The sequence below is a fragment of the Triticum aestivum genome, chromosome 3D (genome assembly GCF_018294505.1).
Source record: "Triticum aestivum cultivar Chinese Spring chromosome 3D, IWGSC CS RefSeq v2.1, whole genome shotgun sequence".
NCBI lineage: Eukaryota > Viridiplantae > Streptophyta > Magnoliopsida > Poales > Poaceae > Triticum > Triticum aestivum.
In genome coordinates this window covers 286,215,210-286,234,822 of record NC_057802.1, presented here as the reverse complement: position 1 = coordinate 286,234,822, position 19,613 = coordinate 286,215,210, and the positions used below count along the sequence as shown (strand labels likewise).

Genomic DNA, 19,613 nt, shown 5'->3' with positions numbered 1-19,613 from the left:
TCCCTTCCTTCCCTCTCCTACTCCAACAAGGAAAAGGAGGAGTCCTACTCCCGGTGGGAGTAGGACTCCCCCTTGGCACGCCCTCCTCCTGGCCGGCCGCCTCCCCCCTTGCTCCTTTATATACGGGGGCAGGGGGCACCCTAGGACACACAAGTTGATCTGTTGATCTATTCCAGCCGTGTGTGGTGCCCCCCTCCACCATATTCCACCTCGGTCATATCGTAGCGGTGCTTAGGCGAAGCCCTGCGTCGATAGCAACATCATCACCGTCATCATGCCGTCGTGCTGAAGGAACTCTCCCGTGAAGCTCTGCTGGATCGGAGTCCGCGGGACGTCATCGAGCTGAACGTGTGCTGAACTCGGTGGTGCCGTACGTTCGGTACTTGGATCGGTCGGATAGCGAAGACGTACGACTACATCAACCGCGTTGTGTTAACGCTTCTACTTTCGGTCTACGAGGGTACGTGGACAACACTCTCCCCTCTCGTTGCTATGCATCACCATGATCCTGCGTGTGCGTAGGAAAAATTTGAAATTACTACGTTCCCCAACAGTGGCAACTGAGTCAGGTTTTATGCGTAGATGTTATATGCATGAGTAGAACACAAGTGAGTTGTGGGCGATACAAGTCATACTGCTTACCAGCATGTCATACTTTGGTCCGGCGGTATTGTTGGGTGAAGCGGCCCGGACCGACATTACGCGTACGCTTACGCGAGACTGGTTCTACCGACGTGCTTTGCACATAGTGGCTGGCGGGTGTCAGTTTCTCCAACTTTAGTTGAACCGAGTGTGGCTACGCCCGGTCCTTGAGAAGGTTAAAACAACACTAACTTGACGAACTATCGTTGTGGTTTTGATGCGTAGGTAAGAACGGTTCTTTCTCAGCCCTTAGCAGCCACGTAAAACTTGCAACAACAAAGTAGAGGACGTCTAACTTGTTTTTGCAGGGCATGTTGTGATGTGATATGGTCAAGACATGATGCTATATTTTATTGTATGAGATGATCATGTTTTATAACCGAGTTATCGGCAACTGGTAGGAGCCATATGGTTGTCGCTTTATTGTATGCAATGCAATCGCCCTGTAATGCTTTACTTTATCACTAAGCGGTAGCGATAGTCGTAGAAGCATAAGTTGGTGAGACGACAACGATACTACGATGAAGATCAAGGTGTCGCGCCGGTGACGATGGTGATCATGACGGTGCTTCGGAGATGGAGATCACAAGCACAAGATGATGATGGCCATATCATATCACTTATATTGATTGCATGTGATGTTTATCCTTTATGCATCTTATTTTGCTTTGATTGACGGTAGCATTATAAGATGATCTCTCACTAAATTTCAAGATAAAATTGTTCTCCCTGAGTATGCACCGTTGCCAAAGTTCGTCGTGCCGAGGCACCACGTGATGATCAGGTGTGATAAGCTCTACGTTCATCTACAACGGGTGCAAGCCAGTTTTGCACACGCGGAATACTCGGGTTAAACTTGATGAGCCTAGCATATGCATATATGGCCTCGGAACACTGAGACCGAAAGGTCGAGCATGAATCATATAGTAGATATGATCAACATAGTGATGTTCACCATTGAAAACTACTCCATCTCACGTGATGATCGGACATGGTTTAGTTGATTTGGATCACGTGATCACTTAGATGATTAGAGGGATGTCTGTCTAAGTGGGAGTTCTTAAGTAATATGATTAATTGAACTTAAATTTATCATGAACTTAGTACCTGATAGTATTTTGCTTGTCTATGTTGATTGTAGATAGATGGCCCGTGCTGTTGTACCGTTGAATTTTGCGTTCCTTGAGAAAGCAAAGTTGAAAGATGATGGTAGCAATTACACGGACTGGGTCCCTAACTTGAGGATTATCCTCATTGCTGCACAGAAGAATTACTTCCTGGAAGCACCGCTAGGTGTACCACCTGCGCCGGCAACTTCAGACATTGTGAATGCCTGGCAGTCGCGTGTTGATGACTACTCAATAGTTCAGTGTGCCATGCTTTACGGCTTAGAACCGGGGCTTCAACGACGTTTTGAACGACATGGAGCATATGAGATGTTCCAGGAGTTGAAGTTAATATTTCAAGCAAATGCCCGGATTGAGAGATATGAAGTCTCCAATAAGTTCTACAGCTGCAAAATGGAGGAGAATAGTTTTGTCAGTGAACATATACTCAGAATGTCTAGGTACTGCAATCACTTGATTCAACTGGGAGTTAATCTTCCAGATGATAGTGTCATTGACAGAATTCTTCAATCACTGCCATCAAGCTACAAGAGCTTCGTGATGAACTATAATATGCAAGGGATGGATAAGACAATTCCTGAGCTCTTCGCAATGCTAAAGGCTGCGGAGGTAGAAATCAAGAAGGAGCATCAAGTGTTGATGGTCAACAAGACCACCAGTTTCAAGAAAAAGGGTAAAGGGAAGAAGAAGGGGAACTTCAAGAAGAACGGCAAACAAGTTGCTGCTCAAGAGAAGAAACCCAAGTCTGGACCTAAGTCTGAGACTGAGTTCTTCTACTGCAAGCAGACTGGTCACTGGAAGCGGAACTGCCCCAAGTATTTGGCGGATAAAAAGGATGGCAAGGTGAACAAAGGTATATGTGATATACATGTTATTGATGTGTACCTTACTAGAGCTCGCAGTAGCACCTGGGTATTTGGTACTGGTTCTGTTGCTAATATTTGCAACTCGAAACAGGGACTACGGATTAAGCGAAGATTGGCTAAGGACGAGGTGACGATGCGCGTGGGAAATGGTTCCAAAGTCGATGTGATCGCCGTCGGCACGCTACCTCTACATCTACCTTCGGGATTAGATTTAGACCTAAATAATTGTTATTTGGTGCCAGCGTTGAGCATGAACATTATATCTGGATCTTGTTTGATGCAAGACGGTTATTCGTTTAAATCTGAGAATAATGGTTGTTCTATTTATATGAGTAATATCTTTTATGGTCATGCACCCTTGAAGAGTGGTCTATTTTTGTTGAATCTCGATAGTAGTGATACACATATTCATAATGTTGAAGCCAAAAGATGCAGAGTTGATAATGATAGTGCAACTTATTTGTGGCACTGCCGTTTGGGTCATATTGGTGTAAAGCGCATGAAGAAACTCCATACTGATGGACTTTTGGAATCACTTGATTATGAATCACTTGGTACTTGCGAACCATGCCTTATGGGCAAGATGACTAAAACGCCATTCTTCGGAACAATGGAGCGAGCAACAGATTTGTTGGAGATCATACATACTGATGTATGTGGACCGACGAATGTTGAGGCTCGCAGCGGGTATCGTTATTTGCTCACCTTCACAGATGATTTCAGCAGATATGGGTATATCTACTTAATGAAACATAAGTCTGAAACATTTGAAAAGTTCAAAGAATTTCAGAGTGAAGTGGAAAATCATCGTAACAAGAAAATAAAGTTTCTACGATCTGATCGTGGAGGAGAATATTTGAGTTACGAGTTTGGTCTACATTTGAAACAATGCGGAATAGTTTCGCAACTCACGCCACCCGGAACACCACAGCGTAATGGTGTGTCCGAACGTCGTAATCGTACTTTACTAGATATGGTGCGATCTATGATGTCTCTTACTGATTTAACGCTATCGTTTTGGGGTTATGCTTTAGAGACGGCTGCATTCACGTTAAATAGGGCACCATCGAAATCCGTTGAGACGACGCCTTATGAACTATGGTTTGGCAAGAAACCAAAGTTGTCGTTTCTTAAAGTTTGGGGCTGCGATGCTTATGTGAAAAACCTTCAACCTGATAAGCTCGAACCCAAATCGGAGAAATGTGTCTTCATAGGATACCCAAAGGAAACTATTGGTACACCTTCTATCACAGATCCGAAGGCAAGACATTCGTTGCTAAGAATGGATCCTTTCTAGAGAAGGAGTTTCTCTCGAAAGAAGTGAGTGGGAGGAAAGTAGAACATGATGAGGTAACTATACCTGCTCCCTTATTGGAAAGTAGTTCATCACATAAATCGGTTCATGTGACACCTAAAACAATTAGTGAGGAAGCTAATGATATTGATCATGAAACTTCAGATCAAGTTACTACTGAACCTCGTAGGTCAACCAGAGTAAGATCCGCACCAGAGTGGTATGGTAATCCTATTCTGGAGGTCATGTTACTTGACCAAAGCGAACCTACGAACTATGAAGAAGCGATGGTGAGCCCAGATTCCGCAAAATGGCTTGAGGCCATGAAATATGAGATGGGATCCAGGTATGAGAATAAAGTGTGGACTTTGGTTGACTTGCCCGATGATCGGCAAGCCATTGAGAATAAATGGATCTTCAAGAAGAAGACTGACGCTAACAGTAATGTTACTGTCTATAAAGCTCGACTTGTTGCGAAAGGTTTTCGACAAGTTCAAGGGATTGACTACGATGGGACTTTCTCACCCATAGCGATGCTTAAGTCTGTCCGAATCATGTTAGCAATTGCCGCATTTTATGATTATGAAATTTGGCAAATGGATGTCAAAACTGCATTCCTGAATGGATTTCTGGAAGAAGAGTTGTATATGATGCAACCAGAAGGTTTTGTCGATCCAAAGGGAGCTAACAAAGTGTGCAAGCTCCAGCGATCCATTTATGGACTGGTGCAAGCCTCTCGGAGTTGGAATAAACGTTTTCATAGTGTGATCAAAGCATATGGTTTTATACAGACTTTTGGAGAAGCCTGTATTTAAAAGAAAGTGAGTGGGAGCTCTTTAGCATTTCTGATATTATATGTGGATGACATATTGCTGATTGGAAATGATATAGAATTTCTGGATAGCATAAAAGGATACTTGAATAAGAGTTTTTCAATGAAAGACCTCGGTGAAGCTGCTTACATATTGGGCATCAAGATCTATAGAGATAGATCAAAACGCTTGATAGGACTTTCACAAAGCACATACCTTGACAAAGTTTTGAAAAGGTTCAAAATGGATCAAGCAAAGAAAGGGTTCTTGCCTATGTTACAAGGTGTGAAGTTGAGTCAGACTCAATGGCCGACCACTGCAAAAGATAGAGAGAAAATGAAAGATGTTCCCTATGCTTCAGCCATAGGCTCTATCATGTATGCAATGCTGTGTACCAGACCTAATGTGTGTCTTGCTATTAGCCTAGCAGGGAGGTACCAAAGTAATCCAGGAGTGGATCACTGGACAGCGGTCAAGAACATCCTGAAATACCTGAAAAGGACTAAGGATATGTTTCTCGTTTATGGATGTGACAAAGAGCTAGTCGTAAATGGTTACGTCGATGCAAGCTTTGACACTGATCCGGACGATTCTAAATCGCAAACCGGATACGTGTTTACATTGAACGATGGAGCTGTCAGTTGGTGCAGTTCTAAACAAAGCGTCGTGGCGGGATCTACGTGTGAAGCGGAGTACATAGCTGCTTGGGAAGCAGCAAATGAAGGAGTCTGGATGAAGGAGTTCATATCCGATCTAGGTGTCATACCTAGTGCATCGGGTCCAATGAAAATCTTTTGTGACAATACTGGTGCAATTGCCTTGGCAAAGGAATCCGGATTTCACAAGAGGACCAAGCACATCAAGAGACGCTTCAATTCCATCCGGGACCAAGTCCAGGTGGGAGACATAGAGATTTGCAAGATACATACGGATCTGAATGTTGCAGACCCGTTGACTAAGCCTCTTCCACGAGCAAAACATGATCAGCACCAAAACTCCATGGGTGTTAGAATCATTACTGTGTAATCTAGATTATTGACTCTAGTGCAAGTGGGAGACTGAAGGAAATATGCCCTAGAGGCAATAATAAAGTTATTATTTATTTCCTCATATCATGATAAATGTTTATTATTCATGCTAGAATTGTATTAACCGGAAACATAATACATGTGTGAATACATAGACAAACATAGTGTCACTAGTATGCCTCTACTTGACTAGCTCGTTAATCGAAGATGGTTGAGTTTCCTAGCCATGGACATGAGTTGTCATTTGATTAATGGGATCACATCATTAGGAGAATGATGTGATTGACTTGACCCATTCCGTTAGCTTAGCACTTGATCGTTTAGTATGTTGCTATGCTTTCTTCATGACTTATATATGTTCCTATGACTATGAGATTATGCAACTCCCGTTTACCGGAGGAACACTTTGTGTGCTACCAAACGTTACAACGTAACTGGGTTATTATAAAGGTGCTCTACAGGTGTCTCCGAAGGTACTTGTTGAGTTGGCGTATTTCGAGATTAGGATTTGTCACTCCGATTGTCGGAGAGGTATCTCTGGGCCCTCTCGGTAATGCACATCACTATAAGCCTTGCAAGCAATGTGACTAATGAGTTAGTTACGGGATGATGCATTACGGAACGAGTAAAGAGACTTGTCGGTAACGAGATTGAACTAGGTATTGAGATACCGACGATCGAATCTCGGGCAAGTAACATCCCGATGACAAAGGGAACAACGTATGTTGTTATGCGGTTTGACCGATAAAGATCTTCGTAGAGTATGTAGGAGCCAATATGAGCATCCAGGTTCCGCTATTGGTTATTGACCGGAGACGTGTCTCGGTCATGTCTACATAGTTCTCGAACCCGTAGGGTCCGCACGCTTAAAGTTTGGTGACGATCGGTATTATGAGTTTTTGTGTTTTGACGTACCGAAGGTAGTTCGGAGTCTCGGATATGATCACGGACATGACGAGGAGTCTCGAAATGGTTGAGACGTAATGATCGATATATTGGACGACTATATTCGGACACCGGAAGTGTTCCGAGTGGTTTCGGAAAAAACCGGAGTACCAGGGGGTTACCGGAACCCCCGGGGAGTTAATTGGGCCTTATGGGCCTTAGTGGGAGAAGAGGAGGGGCGGCCAGGGCAGCCGCGCGCCCCCTCCCCCTCTAGTCCGAATTGGACAAGGAGGGGGCGGCACCCCCCCTTTTCCCTTCTCCTCCTCTCTTCCTTCCTTCCCTCTCCTACTCCAACAAGGAAAAGGAGGAGTCCTACTCTCGGTGGGAGTAGGACTCCAACACTTGAAGCTTAGCAGTAAAAGTTCACTCGACGAACTAAGAATGGATCAAGGCGACTGAAAAAGAAGTTGAAGTCACCATGTTGTTCATTGATCCCAGCAAGACGCATCCGAAGCACAAAAATTGAGTCGAAAGTATTTTTCAACTCCTTCTCCACTCGAACCCTGAACCATTCGGGGGCTAATGATGAAGCTATGTACCTAGGGTAGGGTCATAGGCCTGACCTAGACACCCTCCCACAGGACATTACCCTAAAGTCAGAAGCATTCAAGGTTTATCATCATCCACTCGACTAGAAGCATTCCACTCGGAAGATTCAAGCTCACTCGACCGTAACAGGAATCACTCGAAAGACAGGAGACCTAAAGTCACTCTGAATGGCAACGGTCGGACGTTTACTCTGTAGACTTAATGGACATTTATGTCACTTTATTACTGGCGTTACCAGAAACGCCCCATCTTTATGTACCTTAAACCCTTTGTAACTGAGGGCGGGAGGGGTCTGGCGAACTCTATATAAGCCACCCCCCTCCTCAGGGACAAGGGTTCGCACCCCCTGTAACTCCACACACATATAATCCAGTCGATCGCCTCCGGGCACCGAGACGTAGGGCTGTTATTTCCACCGTGAAGGGCCTGAACTTGTAAATCTTGTGTGTACAACTTCACCATAGCTGGGATCTTGCCTCCTCATACCTACCCCCCATTCTACTATCAGTCTTAGAACCACGACAACCGCCGCCCCGGATCGAACACCACGAGTCACCGCCCGCACCGGATCGACCGCCGCGAGTCGTCATCCCGCCCCGGATTCGCCGAGCCACCCCCGGTCTCCGTCGCCTGAGTGAGCCCCTTTTCTTCCCCTTTAGCTCGACCGCAGTTCGAAATTTCGTTGATGCGAGTTTTTTAGATGGATTTGAGCCCTTGCGAGTAACTTTTGCTCGAGAATTCGTCCTCGTCTGACGACTCGAACATGGAATCGATGCTCGAGCGCCATCGGCAGCAGATGGAGGTGGCGGTCCTAGCCGTGAAGGAGGTCGAGGATCGAAACCGCAAGAGAGCGAGGTTCGACCGTTGGCCGTCTTTGCGTACCTCACAACCACCATCTCGGGAACATGATGTTGATGCAAGACTACTTCGCGGACAATCCTACCTATCCGCCGCACCTCTTCCGGAGAAGGTATCGAATGCGCCGATCACTGTTCGTAAAAATTGTGCAAGCTTGCGAGGCCAATTCTTGACTTTTTACTCAAAGGAGAAATGTTGCGGGCTTGTTGGGTTTTAGCACATATCAAAAAATCTCCGCAGCTATGCGGGTGATTGCATATGGTATTCCGGCTGACTATGTCAGGCGAAGATACTCCAATTGAGTCAGTGCATAGGTTTGCGAAAGTGATCATCCGTGTCTTTGGTCATGTCTATCTTGGTGTACCCAACGAGGAAGACACAAAAAAATTGATGGCAGCAAATGAGAAGCGAGGTTGGCCCGGCATGCTAGGAAGCGTTTATTGCATGCATTGGACTTGGAAAAACTGCCCGAAGGCATGGCACGGGTAGTATTGTGGCAAGTCTCGTGATGCAACAATTGTGCTAGAGGCCATAACATCCGAGGATTTATGGATTTGGCATTGTTTTTCTGGTATGTCAGGTACTCTCAATGATATCAATGTGTTGCAACGGTCTCACTTGTTTGCTAGACTTGCTAGTGGTGATGCTCATGCTTGCAACTTCACGGTGAATGGGCATGAGTACACAAAGGGGTACTATCTTGCAGATGGTATTTACCCTTCTTGGCGTACATTTTTCAAGAGCATAAAAAAATCCAAAACTAGAAAGGATATTGAATTTGCAAAGGTACAAGAGGCTGCCCGAAAATATATTGGAAGAGCCTTCGGGGTTTTGCAATCTAGATTTGCCATTGTTCGTGGTCCTGCTCGTTTATGGGACAAGAAAACCCTGAGCAACATCATGACATGTTGTGTGATTCTTCACAACATGATCATCGAAGATGAGAGGGACATGAACTTGGGGTTCTTCTACGACAATGTCGGTAGTTGTATGAAGCTAACTAGAGACCCTGACCGCATACAAGCATTCCTTCAGACATACCGGCAGATTGAAGATGCAAACACCCAACATCAGCTTCAGGAGGATCTCATTGAGCACCATTAGCAGAGTCATGGCCAAAGGCATTGAACACCATTGACAAAGGCACCGGCCAATTTTACATTCATTTTACTTAATTCATGTGTGATCGGTATCATTGTTGTATTCGGGACAATTGTTGTATTGAGTTACTCCCTCCGTCCCGAAAAAGTTGTCCACGGTGTAGTACATTGGCATTTTTACAAAAAGGACCTCTCACTTTTAAACATCACACTAATTACCCCCTCTCCTTCTTCCTCCATCCCCCGTCGCCCGCGGCAGCACCGTCGGGCGTCGGCACCCAGCCCCAGCCACCGTTGCAGCGCCCCTGCCCACCTGCGCCGCCGCCCGCCTGCGGCGCCCCTGTGCACCTGCGCCTCCGCTTCTACTCACCTGCGCCACCCGCCGGAGGAGAGCTGCGGCTTCTGCTCCTCCACGCACTCGACCAGGTCATGCGACGCCCTCTAGCAGGCCATGCGCCGCCCACGAGCAGTTCCTACACCGCCCAGGAGCCGGCCAACTAGCCCACCGACGAGCAGGACTTCCGCCGCCCACGAGCAGGACCTCCGCCGCCCACTCGGAGGACCTCCACCGGCCACGGGCAGGAACTTCGTCGCCCACCCACGAGCAGGACCATCGCCAGTTCGCCACCCAAGACACAGCTTGTCGGCCCCGACTCCGCCGCCTAACGGCGCCGTGCTGATCCGCTTCGGCCACCAGGCTGGTCCGCTTGGCCGCCGGCTGCTAGTGGTGGTCGCGGTGGTGGACGCCTCTACTGCCACCGTTGCTGCTTGTGGGCGACGCCGACGCCCCCGATCCCCCCACCCCACCACTATTGCGGACGGTTGGTACTCCAATCCCCGTCCCCGCCCCCGCCTCCACTGAACTCTTTGTGATCCTGAAATTTATTGTTGCTGTCCTCCCGATTATCCTGAAATTTCGTGTTGCAGTTCGTGTTGGTTGCTAACCTCCTGATGATGTTGTCCAATTGTTCTCCTGTTGTCCAATTGTCCTCCTGTTAAATGTCAGGTTGACTGTTAATGTCAGGTTCATTGTCAGGTTCAAAATAGACACCAAATGTCAATGTCAGGTTCATCTTACTCTAAATTGATGCATTAAGTGTGTAGATCATCCAATAGGTGTTCAGTGTTGAAGAAAAGTGAAAACTGAAACATACTCCAATGTTATTTCTTGCAAAAACTGAAAACATTCAGTACTCCAGTATTGAAGAAATTCAGGAGTATTTCTTGTTATACAAAAACTGAGAATGATGATGATCATTGCAAAATCAAAATAAGTGGACATACACTGCATATTGATGAAAATTCAGTGAACACACATGGAGTATGCAAACTTTATTGATAAAAATGCACAGCACAAACGAATACCGGAATTATGCATCTTCCCAACATCATGCAGAACCCAAGTAAAATGGGAATTTTGTTCACAGGTCATGCATGCTCTGTTGGAACCTGAATTTTGTTCACAGGTTATTCAACACAAGTAAAATGGGAAAAATCTTCTTGTTATTCAACACAAGCAAAGAGTACCAACAAATTCTCTGAATGAACATTTCTAAACAATTTACACAGGTGACAAGATTTACCAAGTTGCATTTCAGGCTTATGACGAAGCTACTCCAACAGTTAGGAATTTTGCCTGCATGCAGTATTAATCAGGGTTTAGAATTGGAGGTCACAAGGAAACGATTACAGAATGAAAATTCAGTGAGTAAATAAGATTACAGAATAAGAATAAGAATAGGGGCTTGGGGATGTTCCTCTGAATTTTGGTGTGTCATGTTTCTTTAAGGAATGACCATCTACTTTTAATCTCTCAGAATAAGATTACAAAAAAGTCAGTTTGATGTACTAGAATATGATCGTGTTCAGTAGTGATCACTGCTTGTCAAGGAGTAGTTTGATGTTGATCATAGTCTTACTTTTCAGTGAGCTCTGTTTTGTGCAAATAGTGTCATGGTGTGCTACTGAAAACTGTTAAAAAGACCAATAAAAATAAAAATGGAGATGATCTAATAGGTCGTTGCTCATGATGTGTCCAGTAATCATGTGTCCAGTAATCATTGCTCAGGAATAGGAGGGCCATCATGTTCCTCTAGTTACCAAAATGAACAAGGAGTACTTTTAATCTCTACTTTTCCCTTTCTTGGTTTCTTTGCTTTTTGTCTAGGATTCTTCATGGTTTTCTTGTTATGATTATATGCTAACAATTCATCTTTGTGTATACTCTTGTTATGAGATCAGACAGGAGCACACAACTATGGATTTGAACGAGGAGGATGAAGCTCAACAAGAAGAACAAGCTCAGCAAGGTGGCACTATTGATTTGAACTTGATCCCGGAAGAGGAGGATGAAGCTCAACAAGAAGAACAAGCTCAGCAAGGTGGCACTTTTGATTTTAACTTGATCCCGGAAGAGAAGGATGAAGACATTGAATTGAATTGGTTTCCTGAAGAGGAAGAAGCTCAAGAGGTATAAGAAGATGCATTAGTGGAAGAAGCTCAGGAGGCACAAGAAGATGCATTAGTGGAAGAAGCTCAAGAGGCACAAGAAGATGCAAAAGTGGGAGAAGCTCAAGAAGCTGATGCACAAGGCAACCCAAGAGGGAAGGACCTGACAGACAAGGAGAGATATGGTGTTTACTTTGCTCTGCGAGTAATCGAGCTTAGAGATGGACAAGTTCACCTGTATGACAGGGTGCTCATTGCGACTATGCTGAATGTTCACCTACGAACAGTTACAAGAATATGGAATCTAGCCAAAAGACAACTTGCAGCAGGCCAAGAAGTTGATGTTTCAAGCAAGAAGAATAACAATGGTAGGAAGAGGAAAGAACTAGATCTGTCGAGAACAGCTACAATCCCTTTGAACAAAAGAAGAACAATCTGTTCTCTTGCAAGGTGTTTAGGTGTTCCCCGATCAACCCTACATGACCAATTTCAGTTGCAAGAGTTGAAACGCATCACGAGCACCATCAAACCCACCCTCAAGCCACATAACAAGATAGCGAGACTAAAGTTCTGCCTATCCATGATGGATGAAAGATGGATATCAAGTCCTTGGCCTAGTTTCAAGCCAATGACAAATATGGTCCACATCGATGAGAAATGGTATGACATGACCCGAGTGAAGAGTAGCTACTACGTACTGCCTGGAGAAGAACAACCAAATCGAACTGTGCACAATACTCATAGCATTGGGAAGGTAATGTTTCTAACAGCTGTGGCCAAACCTCGCTACAATGAAGATGGGGAGATGACATTTGATGGAAAGCTTAGCATTTGGCCGTTCGTGGTAGAGACCGAGACGCAACGAACAAGCCACAACAGAGATAGGGGACAATAGAGTTGAGGCTGGTCAAAGTTACTAGACCTGTGTGCAGAGATTACCTGATCAATAAAGTAATCCCTGCCATTCAAGACAAATGGCCTGACGGTGACGAGGACACAACGATCTTCATTCAACAAGATAATGCAACACCGCATGTCCTCCCTAATGATGCTGGTTTTCTAGAAGCCGTGGCACAGATAGATCTGGATATTCGACTATTGCAACAACCACTGAACAGCCCTGAGCTCAATGTTCTAGATCATTATTTCCACTGCTCCCTCCAATCCCTAACCGACTGCAGAGCGCCTATGAATATACAGGAACTGGTACAGGGTGTAGAGGAGGAGTTTGAGAACTACGATGCCCATAAGCTGTTCAAAAGCTTTATGATGTTGCAAGCAGTCATGGTGGAAGTGATGAAAGATCAAGGAGGAAACAATTACAAGATGCCGCATCTGCATAAGGAACATCTACAGAATGTTGGAGAGGAAATAATCGGTGTATACTACAGTCCTGAGCTAATTACTGACAACAAGGCCATTATAGAACAAGCAAATGAGTAGTTAGAGAGAGGAAAAAAGAAAGGGAAAGGGAAAAGGAAAAGAAAGGATAGGAGTATGTGATGTGTCATGTGTCATGTGTATGTGTTGTGTCATGTGTATGGCTTGTGTCATGTGTATGTATTGTGTCATGTGTTCAATGAGAAAGGATAGAAGTATTTGGATTTATTTGAATTTAGTTAAAATGACAACAGTTTTCAGTTTTGACAACAGTATAACATATTGTCAGTTTTCACAGTGTGTGTGGTTGCTGTGGAGCAAACTACACACATTTATTTTCTACTCCAGCAGATGTGCTGGAACATTTATTCCCACCTCCACCACCATCTTGTCAGTTTGACAGTGTGTGTATGGAGTAGTTTTGACAGCAGTATAACCACTCATTCAAAATGAGGAACAACAAATTACTCTAGTAATGCTCCAATAGTATCATTCTGATGTATGTCAATCAGTATCTTATTCTAAACAATCTTGGATTTATTTACAATAGTAATTCCGATTCGCTTAATTCTGTCTGGGAGCTACAGCCAAGAGTAATTTGATGGAGTAAGAAAAATTTGATGGTAGCTTAGCTACAACCAAGAGTAATTTGATTCGGTGTACAAACAGAAAAATGCCAAGACTGTATCTAATTTGATTAAGTGTTAAGAACTTGAGCTCCTTACCGAAAACATAATGTACAACAGTTTGGCCACGAGTTTGAAATCACATGAATATTTTGACACTATACACTTATTTCTCGAAATGGTGCCATGGCAGCCATTTCTATTGCTTCATGCCAGTACAACAATCAAGGATTGAAAACTCAGTACACTGTGTACTCCAATTTTTCTACTCCTGTCAGTCCAACAATGCAAAATGTTCAATTCCTGGAAGTAGAATGATAAAATGTGTGGTTCTGAACTCGAAAATTATTCAGGTGTGGTTTTTTTTTTTCCTTTTTTCAGTTTCAGCAGAACTTGAATCTAGCAGTCTGAAGCATTTTGAAATAATGAAAAAACACTTGATTGCAGTCTGAAACAATGACAAAATTACTTGCCACATCATGAAACAAATGACAAAATTACTTGAAAAGGAGTACTCCATTTATCTACCTCTGTCATGAAAGGAGCACTAGACAGCAGCAGTAGTACACTAAGTACTGTTGGCTGCCCTCTAACTAATTCATTCATGGATGATTTTAATCACTGACTCATCCTGCTAGATCCATCACTAAAACTAATTAGTAATTTGATTTATCTGACATTTGCTAGTTGAGAATAAATGTTCACTCTTATCTCACATTTGCTAGTTGAAATGCATAAATTCAGTTGTTCAAGTTTCAGTCTAAGCTAGAATTTCTAGTTTACACACAGATGTTGTCAGGCCAAGTGTGATGCCCTAGTGAGACTGAGGTTGCAGCCAATTAGGTAAAAATAGGATGAGCTGCTGAAGAAATTAGCCAATTAGCCCATTGTGTCCCCAAGTGTGATCCCCTAGTTACACACAGATGTGGTCAGGCCAAGTGTGATCCCCTAGTGAGATTTGTCTGCCATGTTTTGCTAACTGAAGAAATACCAGTTGGCCGGCATGCAGTCTTAAGCAAATGTCAGAAGCAGCAAATTTCAGTAAAAAAATCAGTTTTGACACATAAATCATGGAGGGGAATTGAAGGAGGGAAGCTTAACCTGCCAAGAAGACGCCACTGTCGTCGTCGAGCTCGCAGTACAGTATGTGTAGGGATGGTGGAGCTCGCAGTACAGAAGACGTCTCCGCCGCCGTCGAGCTCGCCATCGAGCTTGCTGTCGTCGGGCTCGTCGGCTACGTCTCTCGCCGTCTGGCCTCGCAGCCACCATATCAGCCTCGCCGGCGCCGGATCTGAAGCAGCCGGAGCAGAGCGCGGAGGTCACTAGGGAGGGGGGAAGCTAGGAGAGGAAGGCAAGCTGGAGCTGCGCGAGCAGGAGAGAGCGGCGGAGGAGGCAGTTGCGGCGGCGTTGGCGGTGGTGGAGCGGGGCAGCTGCGGCTTCTGTTGGAGGAGGTCGGAAAAATCGAGGCTTCTCCTCGCTCGGGGAAGCAACGCGGCGGAGGAAGAGGGGAACAAGGAGGGAGAGCAGAGCAGGGAGCTGCGCGGGGAATCTCCGGCGACGCGAGCAGAAGCTTCTTGGGGAGCCGAGCAGAGTGCTCCGGCAAGGGAGAGGAGCAGGGGGAACCGGCGGGGAGAGGAGCGGGGGTGGGGGAGTGCGTCGTTTGTCGGGAATACAGTGAGGGCATTTTCGCAAAATTACCAGAGACAACTTTTCCCAGACGAAGGGAGTATTAGTTTTATTCGGTGATTTAAATAATTATTGTAATTTGGATTCATAATATTCACATTTTATGTTATTTGAATTCATATTACTGTGTAAATTATGCGTCAAATTCAGAAAAAACCACGCGTTTCGCGGGCTGCAGCCGAACAAACCCCGCATAGTCTGTTCCGCTACGTGCAGTCTGTTCGGCCGCAGCCCGCACAAGCCAGCAAACCGCGTTTTCCTCAAACTGTAACTGTAATCGTGTATAAGGGTCAGCGATATAAGAGTTCAGCAAATCGCGTTTTGAAGGTACACTAGACTGAGAGCTGTGTTGCTGATATGACGGTACCAAAACACAGGCAGCTCGCATTTCTTGATTGCGTATATAGTTGTCAATTTGCACACGAGTTGCCTTGCCAAATATACCGGAAAAGTTCACAGCATCTGGAGCTACAAAATCGGTTTGGTCCCACTGTTCCAAAAAAAATCAAACACGAAGTTCCTGTATCTTGGAACAGTTCTCTGGAAATGATACAGGCACAACAAATCCAAAATTGACAGCTAAAAAAATAATATTGCCTGTATCATTTTCCCTCAAATTTTAGTAACAACTTAAATAGAGCACAAGAAAATGTCAGGGACTATGATTCTTCATTCTTGGCCACCAATCTAATGTTCTTCCCATCCACAGAAAACCTGGAGCTCGAAGCTATCTACAATAAACGAAACAGTACCATTGCATCAGTGAGCAAGAGTCCAAACTAGGAGAAAATAGGTACTCCCACCGTCCCGAATTACTTGTCGCTCAAACGGATGTATCTAGCACTGAAATACATCTAGATACATCCATTTGAGCGACAAGTAATTCCAGACAGAGCAAGTATTTAACTGCAATTTTATCTTTCATGCTAATTACCTTGTCCATCAACAGAGCATGCAGCTGCTCCTTATCTTTCAACAGACCACATTCTAAAACTTCCCTGATAACTAGCTTTTGTAGCTTCTTTAACTTCATAGCTCCATCCGAATTCTGTAAGAAAACATCAGCTTAACTGTAACACCAGGTAGGAACAGAAAATTGACAAAAGCAACATCGAATATAGCTTTACCGTCTCTAGTATCTTCGTAATAATTTTCTTCCACTTGATTTTCTGCTTCTTAATATCTTGATGATTGGCACCATTGACCAGTTCTTCTGCAGCACTTTTGCTCTTTGTTTTGAGTTCCGCTTCTCCATTTTCAGATTGTATCGCCTCTCCAGTCTTCAAGTTCGATGAATTTTGTCTTTTTGCATTATCTGGCTCCTCCGAGGTTGTGCTATCTGTTCTCTTTCTCTTCACAACATCCTTGTCAGCATCTCTTTCACTGTCAGCACCCTTCCCGTCATTTAGTTCTGTAGATGCTGTTGTTGGTGCTCCACCAGTTTCCTTGTCGCTTGGAGTTTGTTCAGCTCCATCTTCTTGCTTCTGAGAAGCATGAAAGGCTTTTGCTTTTGCCCTATGTTTCCTGCCATCAGCATGCCCCAAGAGAGTTTGCTTGCTGGTGGTAGTTGTATTGCATAGGCTGAGATGCAAACCCAGGATAGTTATGTTAGAAGGCATGTTAGTGAAAACTGAGACTGCTTAAGCTGAAATGACCTGACTTCATGGTCAAAAAAGGGATTGATTACTTATCTAAACAGCAAGGACATGAGTGCTCTACACATCTGAAGTTTCCATAATGAAAAGATCCCCAAACTAGGGCGATCATGAAAGGCATTTGCTAATACAATCAATCAACAAAATATAATAAAGAAGTTTGACAGCTTGGGACTTATAAAACTTTCAACATTGCCTTATTTTGGTATGTTCCTATAGGGGCACCGCGTTATTATGCATCAGGCTCACCGCTCATGTATTTCAGAAATGTTCCAGTCAGGCTGTTCGTGAATGGTGACAACAGTACACAACAAACCCAAGTTATGAACATTAATTAAGCATAATATGAACTTCAACGATTTCAAATATATTAGTTCAGAGATACAAATATGGAGCATGGTTTTACTACAGAACCTGCAAATACAATTGTATATATACTGAGGATCATGTTAGCATACCTGCAGAACCAAGGAGGGCGTGTCGACAACCCAACATTGATATCAACATCGGCATTTGGCTTTGGCTTGTCTGGCTTACCCTGTGCATTGCTGGATGGCTTGTTCAGTCCCTTGGGACCATACTTCTCCTGAAATGACAATAGATCAGAGAAATGAGTACCCACAGGACCGATAATTAACTAGCATTTGTTCCAATGTCTCTTACAGAGAACGTCTGAACAACCCATTCAAAATACTGATTTGTGCCCTGAACTAACCCTTCCGTGGTTTACAAACTGGGGATCCAGACAGGCCGACACAACAATTCACATTAAGAAATGTAAGCTAAAAATATACGTATATTAAAAGGCACGCTTAATCGCCCCCAAAGGCTGCAACCTTACACGCCAATTATCCCAATCCAGCAACCAAAAAATACATGTTATCCAAATTGCACGGCCATACATGTCACGCTTCATCCGAATCCTATAAGAGAAAAGTAAATTTCATAACAGGGAGAGAAGCGATGGAACTCACGGCCTCGGAGATGCACTGGGTGTGCGTCTGGACGGTGCCCTGGCCGAAGACTGCGCCGCAGTCGATGCAGGAAAGCTGCACAAAACCGAACCAAACAGTCGCACAATCGCATGTCAGTATCCCAATAAGCAAGCTAAATCCACGCGGGGGGAGTAGAGACGGGAGAGAGAGAGAGAGAGACGGCGCGTCACCTTGTAGGCGGAGCATGAGCGGAAGTGGCCGGCAAGCTTGGGCTTCTTGAGGTTCTCGCCGCAGTCTTCGCACTGAAACCAAACCATTGCGGCGTTCCGGAGGTTTCCGGAATGCGTCTCGGGGCCGGACCGGCAAGGTGCATGCGCTAGGGTTTTTGGCTGCGGGGAGGCGATGCGAGGCAAGAAGAGGTGAAGGGCGCAGTCCAGGGTTTCCCCTGCGGCTGGGGGGTGGAGCATTCATTCTTCCGGGGGAATGGCCCAAGGGCCCATCTACGATCTTGCCATCTTGGGCTGGGCTTTCGCGAGCTAGTCAAGTTTATTTATCAAACACTAGCTACTCCCTCCTTTCCGGTTTAGGCTGGTCATAGTGGAAGTATCATAGACTAGTATCATGCATATGATACTAGTGTATGATACTACATCCATAGTGCATAGTATCATAAATAGTCTCATTTATTGCCATGCATGACACATAGTAGCATAACATTTATTATGTTACGGTATCTACCTATGTTACTATAACCATCTCTCTCTTCTTTAATTGCCTGCCACATAAGCATGTTTGTGAGTCCCAAATGCATGTTACTACTTATGTTACCCCCACTATGGCCAGCCTTATAGGGCTCAATTCAAAAATCTCACCAACCAAGGTAAATGGTGAGTGGTGGAATATTTTTTGTAATTTGCAAAAACACCCAATTAATGCTTTTGTTTTCCTAAAAAATTATGTTTACCAATGTATTAATTGCAATGCATGCATGCATAAAGTATATGCATTGGTCAATTTTCTCTTAATACTTGCATGCAATGATTTAATGCACCTTGGAATCTGAACATGTGATGGGGAACAACCAAATTGAGCCTTATAAAATGAAAAAACTAAAATTTTGAGATAAGCCCTATAAACCGGAAAGGAGGGAGTATGTCTTAAAACTTGACTAAAAAAACTATGTCTCAAAATTGTCTCAAAAAAACTATGTCTAAAAAAAGTATGTCTCAAAACGATTCTTTAAAAAAATACTATGTCTCAAAATCCCTCGAAAAAGAAAATTATGTCTCAGAAAATAATAATCAAACACTAGCTCCAAAGGCCTATTCACAACTCCCCAGGTTTCTTCTTAAGTGGTTGTTTGGATAAGGCCGATGTCGATGCTAGGCATCAGCCGATCGGCGCCAGCCCCCAACCAGTCGCGTCAGAAACGTCTGATCAGGCAAAATGGCTTTATCCTCCTCGCATCGTGTAAACGAGATGGAGATCCCTCCACCCCGCTTCCTTCCTTCGTCGGCCCAGCCGCGTTCCTCACTTCCTTTCATGACAAGCGTCAGCAGCCTCGCCACCCGCCCCACTTGCATCACTGGATAGTCGCCCACACTATGTCATCGTGAGCGCTAGTTGCACTCTCTCCAGTCGGTTGCAACGTCGTGTCTCGTC

The 19,613-nt window shown here is 44.6% G+C and overlaps 2 protein-coding genes across 3 annotated transcripts; both read right to left on the bottom strand.

The window, feature by feature from the left end:
• Positions 1-9,255: 9,255 nt before the first annotated feature.
• LOC123078460 (uncharacterized) lies at positions 9,256-15,364 on the bottom strand. Of its 2 annotated transcripts, none has more exons than XR_006437480.1 (3): positions 14,777-15,364; positions 10,300-10,857; positions 9,256-10,213 (listed from the first exon to the last, which is right to left on the bottom strand). XR_006437480.1 is itself a non-coding variant. In XM_044500973.1 (3 exons), exons 1-3 carry the CDS (start codon positions 14,880-14,882, stop codon positions 10,031-10,033), a joined length of 342 nt encoding a protein of 113 aa, XP_044356908.1. In that variant the 5' UTR covers positions 14,883-15,364; the 3' UTR covers positions 9,256-10,030. The 2 variants fall into 2 exon arrangements, 1 of the variants encoding a protein (XP_044356908.1); XM_044500973.1 differs by having other exon boundaries at positions 10,805-10,857.
• Positions 15,365-15,775: 411 nt separating this feature from the next.
• On the bottom strand, positions 15,776-18,416 carry LOC123078459 (UBP1-associated proteins 1C). The gene is made up of 6 exons (XM_044500972.1): positions 18,182-18,416; positions 17,991-18,065; positions 17,475-17,602; positions 16,489-16,942; positions 16,296-16,409; positions 15,776-16,092 (listed from the first exon to the last, which is right to left on the bottom strand). The coding sequence occupies exons 1-6, from the start codon at positions 18,266-18,268 to the stop codon at positions 16,021-16,023; spliced, it is 930 nt and encodes a 309-aa protein (XP_044356907.1). The 5' UTR covers positions 18,269-18,416; the 3' UTR covers positions 15,776-16,020.
• Between the last annotated feature and the right edge of the window lie 1,197 nt (positions 18,417-19,613).